The sequence below is a fragment of the Dromiciops gliroides genome, chromosome 1 (assembly GCF_019393635.1).
Source record: "Dromiciops gliroides isolate mDroGli1 chromosome 1, mDroGli1.pri, whole genome shotgun sequence".
Classification (NCBI taxonomy): Eukaryota; Metazoa; Chordata; class Mammalia; order Microbiotheria; family Microbiotheriidae; genus Dromiciops; species Dromiciops gliroides.
This window is the reverse complement of record NC_057861.1, coordinates 220,239,778-220,246,624: the sequence shown is the minus strand read 5'-3', so window position 1 is coordinate 220,246,624 and position 6,847 is coordinate 220,239,778. Positions and strand designations below refer to the sequence as shown.

General features: G+C 44.7%; 1 protein-coding gene across 2 annotated transcripts in view; it reads left to right on the top strand.

The window, feature by feature from the left end:
* Positions 1 to 205: 205 nt before the first annotated feature.
* Positions 206 to 6,847, top strand: part of CIDEA (cell death inducing DFFA like effector a) — a 29,184-nt gene continuing 22,542 nt past the window's right edge. Inside the window, exon 1 of one of the 2 annotated variants that reach the window (XM_043979018.1) lies at positions 206 to 363. In XM_043979018.1, the coding sequence (XP_043834953.1) occupies positions 326 to 363 (38 nt within the window). In that variant the 5' untranslated portion in view covers positions 206 to 325. Of the gene's footprint in view, positions 364 to 651; positions 849 to 6,847 lie in introns of those variants that run through there. The other variant, XM_043979019.1, reaches the window with a different exon arrangement.

Below are 6,847 nucleotides of genomic sequence, written 5' to 3'. Positions count from 1 at the left end.
CAAATCAGTCGATCAGTCAGAAAGTCCGCCTCCTCATCGTAAGGCAGAGGAGCCTGAATTCCCGCTTGCCCCTCTCCCTTCTCCTCCTCCCCGCACTGTTACCTTGTCCCAGTCCCCACGTCCTCAGCCTCCACCCGGTCACAGCTGGGGCCGGCCACAGCGGGGAGTGGCCAGGACTGGGGCTGGGGCTGGGGGCGGGGGCGGGGGCGTGGACCGGCGGCCAGGGAGCATTAAGAAGGGGAGGTGAAGGGGTGAAGGTGGCTTGCGGTCAGTTGCGCCACCCGCCCACTCTTCCCTGGAGCTCCACAGCAAAGGTCACCACGCTATGGACACCGCCAGGGACTATGCCGGAACCCTGATAAGGTTGGTTTGCAGAGCGCCCTCACCACCACGCGCTCTCAGGAAGGGAATCCCCGGCTCGTCCCCAGCCTCCGGTTCTCCAAGGGCTCCGCGCTCTTCGCGTCCAGTCCCGAGCTGGAGCCTTGCGATGCATGCCCCATCAACGTCCCGTCGACAGCACTCTGCCCGAGTAGGAGCAAAGCCAGGGCAGCTGCTCGCCTAGGTCCCTCCCATTCTCGCCCTCAGAACGCAGGGAGCCCAAGAGCTTTGACTCCTGCCCTGCTAGGCGTTACTTGTCCATTGTTGTTCTACGGGGAGGCCACCCTGCCATCTTCCGCCGCTCTGCCCTCTATGGCTAAAGGTTGATTCAGGCTCTAGTCTAGGTGTGCCTTGCCGGGACGTGTACGAGCGCTCGCACTCCATCCACCTTCTGGTGCTGCTGCCTCCCGCAGGGTTCCACTCAACAGCGCAGGGGCTTCTTTCTGCGCTGCTGTCAATCTGTCTGCACGGTGGGTGGAGAGCGCCCCATTAGGGGCTGCTCTCAAGGCAAGGGATCTGGGAATTTGGAAGTGGCGGGGAAAGGAAATGAGGAAAGGGGGGGGGCACGGTTTCCAACTTAGCTTGCTAGAGCTGCCTAGTGCCAAGATTTAATGGAGATGCTGGTGTTTAGGGGTCCTGGCATTGGGAGTATCTGGAAGCTGCTGCCTAGAAGATTGCACTTGCATGAGAAAAACTTGAGATTTCTCAAGGTGTTTATGTTACCCACTAAGGAGAGGCTGCGACAGTGGCTCATCCTCTGGGATCCGGGCACTGGCAGGATAATGACCCTCCTGAGGCCCCCTAGAACCGAGGAGATACCTCTCCAGAGCTACTTGAATGAAAAGCATTGCTAGTTCGAGCCCCGTTGGCCCTTGGTGTTCAGCATCTGAAGCGGATGTGTTATAATTTAGTTTTCCTCGTGGAGATTTTGTCAAGTGAGTGCAAAAGCATGTGATCATAGAATTTTTTTTGGGAGGGGGGTAAGGCAGTTGGGGTTAAGTGACTTGCCTAGGGTCACACAGCTAGTCAAGTGTTAAGTGTCTGAGGTCAGATTTGAACTCAGGTCCTCCTGAATCCAGCGCCGGTGTTTTATCCACTGTGCCACCTAGCTGCCCCCCACCATAGAATCTTAAGAGTTGGAATGGATCTCAGAAACCAGTAGGAGCTTTGTTTCACAGAAACATGGTTTTAAAAGTCACAGGGAGCTTAAGAGACCACAGGATGTAGATCTGGAAGGGAATCTTGGCAAACGTCTAGCCCATCCCTCTCATTTTCTAAATGAAGAAATGGAGGTCCAGAGACGTTAATTATACAATCCAACATCCTGTGGATGTAGGGATCTCCTCTACAGCATATTGCATATCTACAATGACATCTACAACCAGGTGGGGCAGTGGATAGAGGGATGGGTCTGGAGTCAGGAGGATCTGAGTTCAAATCCAACTCCTGACATTTACTAGCTGTGTGACCCTGGGCAAGTCACTTAACCCTGTTTGCCTCAGTTCCTCATCTGTGAAATGAGCTGGAGAAGGAAGTGGCAAACCACTCCAGTATCTTTGCCAAGAAAACCCCAAATGGAGTCATGGAGAGCCGGACATGACTGAAATGACTCAACAACCAACAGTGACATCCCTGACTCCTGTGGCATCTCTTCTAGCTAATTCTATCTAGCTAATGTAAAAGCCACCTAGCCTTCCCTTCAGTATTGCTTTTGGTTCTACCTCCACTAGAGAAGTTGCCATTCATCTGTTTTCTTGAAAGGTGTCATTGATCATATCTTGTCTAAGACTGTCTTTGGAGGTAATGCCTTTGAAAGGTTTTCACATCTATGAAAATCACTCATGAGCTATCACAATATACATTTAAAATAGAGAGTTTCTTCTCCATTTCTTCATCTAGAAAATGAGAGGAGTGTCTTTTTCCCAATTTTTTTTCTCCTCCATCTTCCTCCCACCCCCAGTTTTATTACTCTGTACACATTTTATAGTTACTTATCTGTGCATGTTTCACCCCTCCCCAGCAAAATATAAGCTCTATGAAGGCAAGGACTGTTTCTTTCTTTTTTTTTTAGTGAGGCAATTGGGGTTAAGTGACTTGCCCAGGGTCACACAGCCAGCAAGTGTTAAGTGTCTGAGGCCGGACTTGAACCTAGGTACTCCTGACTCCAGGGCCGGTGCTCTAGCCACTGCGCCACCTAGCTGCCCCAGGACTGTTTAATTTTTGACTTTAGATGCCCATTGTGAAGCACTATGGCCTTGTATTTTTAGGCACTTAATAAATTCCTGTTGAATTCAATTGCCTCATTAAGTAGTGAGTTTCCATGACTGAAAAACTTTAAGCAGAAAGTAGATGAAGATTTGGAGGATTGTAAGGGATATCATAAATGGGGTCATTGAACCGCTGAGGTAAGTTAGTTTGGGATAGTAAAATAAACCTTGGATTGGGAATTGTTTGTTTAGTCTTTTTTTTTTTTTTACTTTTTGACCCCAATTTGGGGTTTTCTTGGCAGAGATACTGGAGTGGTTTGCCATTGCTTTCTCTAGCTCATTTTACAGATGAGGAAACAGACAAACAGGGTAGTGACTTGTCCAGGGTCACACAGCCAGTCAGTGTCTGAGATCAAATTTGAACTCAGGCAGATGAATCTTTCTGACTCCAGGACTGGCACTCTGTCCACTGAGCCTACCTAAGAGCCCTGAATTGAGAATTAGGAAATCTTGATTTTTGCCAAATCTACCAGAAGCTGCCACTGATCAAGCAGTGGTTCATGACTAAACAGAGATTTATGAAAACCAAGTAGAGGTCATGGCTAACATAGTGCCAAGTCTAACCAGGCAACCTCCTTCAAGACCTTGAGTTATTTTGCCTTCCTATTGAAATCACTACCCCTACGACTCTCCCACTTCCTTATCCCTTGGCTACTACCAATACAGCCACAGGGCTGCTGGAGGCTCACTCAATCATCTCTTCCTAAGGGCAAAGACCAAACAGGTTCTTTTTGTTGTTCGGTTGCGTCTGATTCCTCATGGCCCCGTTTGGGGTTTTCTTGGCAGAGATTTCGATTTCCTTCTCCAGCTGATATTACAAATGAGGAAACTAATGCAAACAGGGTTGAGTGTTTAAATTGCCCAGGGTCACGCAACTAATCAGTGTCTGAGGTCACATTTGAACGGAGGGAAATTACTTGTCCTTACTTCAGACCCAAGTCTCTGTCCATTGCACTACCCAGCTGTCTCTGAACAGGTTCTGGTTGTGACTTTATCTCAAACAAGCTATGTAACCCTGGAAGGTACTTCCCTTTGGGCCTCCATTTACTGGTATATAAAATTAGGAGCTGGACTGTATGGTCCCCAAGTTCTTACCTAGCCCAGTTCTAACAGTTCTAACAGCCCAGTCATAATCAGCTAGCATTTATTAAGTACCTACTATGCTTTAGACACTATACCTAGTTCTATGGATACAACAAAAGGCAAAAAACAGCTCCTGCTCTCAAGGAGCTCACAGCAAGGACACAACATGCAAACAACAGACAGAACTCATATAGGATAAACTGAGTATCATCTCAGAGGGATTAAGGAGAACTGGGAAAGTTTTTGTTTTGTTTTGTTTTGATTTTGTTTTTTCGCAGAAGGTAGGACTTTAGCTGAGACTTGCAGGAAGCCCTAGGAGTTGAGGAGGGAGAGTATTCCAGGCATGGAGGACAGTCAGTGAAAAGAGTCTGAGTTGGGAGATGAAAGAGTGGCCATTGTTCCTGGATCTCAGAGTACATGAAGAAGAATAAGGCAGAACAAGACTGAATGATTGGAAGGGGCCAGTTACATCAGTTATATGGGGTTTAAAGAGCCCAACAGAAGATTTTATATTTGATCCTGGAGGTAATTGGGAGCAAGTGGAGTTTACTGAGCGTGTATGTGAAAGGGGTTTACTTGGTAAGAACTATACTTTAGGAAGATTATTTGACAACTGAGTAGAGGAGAGATTGGAGTAGAGGGATACTTATGGTAGGGAGACCAACCAGCAGACTAATGAACTATTTTTTAAAAATAGTATCTTATTTTTCCCCAATTACACATTAAAACAATTTTTTTTGGTTGAGGCAATTGGGGTTAAGTGACTTGCCCAGGGTCACACAGCTAGTAAGTGTCAAGTGTCTGAGGCCGGATTTGAACTCAGGTCCTTCTGAATCCAGTGTGGTGCTCTATCCACTGCGCCACCAACTGCTCCAATTTTTAACATTTTTAAAAAAGTTTTGAATTCCAAATTTTATCCCTCCCTGCCTCCTTGAGACAGCAGGCAATTTGGTATAGGTTAGATATATACAATCATATCTCAATAGACCAGACATTAGGTGATAAGGTCTTGCAACAGGGTGGTAGTTGTGTCAGAAGAGAGAAGGGGACATACTGAAGAAATGCTTTTGCTGTTGCTCTATCATTTTCAGTAGCATTCAACTTCGTGACCCCATTTGGGGTCTTCTTGGCAAAGATACTGGAGTACTTTGCCATTTCCTTCTCCAGCTCATTTTACAGATGAGGAAACTGAGGCAAACAGGGTTAAGTGACTTGCCCCCAGGGTCACACATCTAGGAAGTGGGTGAGACCAGATTTGAACTCAGAAAGATGAGTCTTCCTGACTTCAGACTTGGCACTCTAGCTATCCCTATATGAAATGCTACTAAGGTAGAAATGACAAACCTCTATTTCTTTTTTGTTTGTTTCTGGGTTGTTGTTTTTTGGTTTTGGTTTTGTTTTTCAGAGCAATGAGGGTTAAGTGATTTGCCCAGGGTCACACAGCTAGTAAATGTCAAGTGTCTGAGGCTGGATTTGAACTCAGGTTCTCCTGAATTCAGGGCCGGTGCTTTATCCACAAACCTCTGTTTCTAATCTTGTGATAACTATAATAATCACTATTGCTGGTGAATCCAAGTCTAGAAATGACTAGTTCCCACATCAATAAATATTCGGTAGTCACTTATTAAGCCTCTACTATATGTCAGGCCCTTACTAAGTGTTGAAGATACAAATACATGCAAAAAAGAAAGATAGGCCCTACCCTCAAGGAGCTTACAATCTAAGGGGGGAAGATAACACACAAAAGAATACTGAAAAGAGGGGAGGAAGAAGGTACTTGGCTTGGGAGCATGGATGAAAAGTCAAAGAAATCCAAAATGAGCACAGCTCCACAAGAAATGGGCAAATGTCTGTTCTATCCCCCTCTTTAAAGGTAGGTTTAGGAGTTCGTGGCTCCAACTTCCAATTAGGGAGCAGAGGGTATTAATGAGGTGAGATTACCAAGGCTGACTGTATCTTGAAAGGTGATGAGCTTAGCTGTGGGAATTCAGGAGGTCCAGTACTTTATCCATGGTGTCACTATAAAATAACCCTTTTCTCTATGTTAAAAACATAAAGAAAAGGTATAGACTGAATATACAGTACTGGAGAGGCAACATGACACAGTGGAAAGATGTCTGGCCTTGCAAATCACCAGTCAGAAATCCAAGAAGCTGTTTAAGAAACTCAGAGTTTAAGCTACTAAACCAGGGTCACCCAGCTATAAGATTCAAAGGTGGAATTTGAATTTGTCTTACCTGCTTCCAAGTCCAGTGCTCTATCCACTGTACCATCCTACTTCCTAAGCAAAATGAGGATTCTAGTACCTACAGCATTTGTCTCACAGAGCTGCTATGATATATAAACATCAGTTAGAGGTACTCCTCCACTAACTAGCTACTTAATGAGCAATGAAAAGATTTAAGGATCAAAGGATTTCAAAGCAATCTTTCACATGGGAATGAATAGAATCCATGTGGCTTATCAAAAAGTGCTGGTTTCCATACTTTAATTCAACACACATTTATTAAGCACCTAATGCATTCAAAGCACTCTACCAGGCTCTGGGGATACAGAGACAGAAATGAAACATCCCCTGCCCTCAAAAAGCTATATAGTCTACAGACCCAGGATCTATCAGATTTCTCTTCTTGTAGCAAGCCAAAGGAATGAAGGGAGGCATTGAATTCACTCTGGATTTCCCAGCCAGGATTCATGTTCCCACTGACCATCCTAAATATTGGATACCCTGTATTTAAAAAGATGTATGTTTAAAAGTCACGCATTTATAGATATATGGTGGTTCTTTATATATGGAATATATACAGGAGCAATGACAGGAACTCCTAATATAAGTTGAATACTAAAATTTTTTTTAAATAGTCTTGTTTTTGACCATGTAAAAGTAATCTAAAAAGGTTAAAAATGTTAGTCCCTAAGCTAAATGAAGCCTGATAGTGAAGGACAGGAAATGTGCTGTACATTGGTTGGCTTGATTAAATAAGTCTCATTACAGAAAAGCTTAAGGAAGTTTCTGAAATTCCAAGAAGACTTAGGTATTTCTGCTGAGCTTGGTACACCCTAAGTAATGAGTTAATATCCATTTATTACAGTCAAACTACAGCTGTGATTATCTGAAA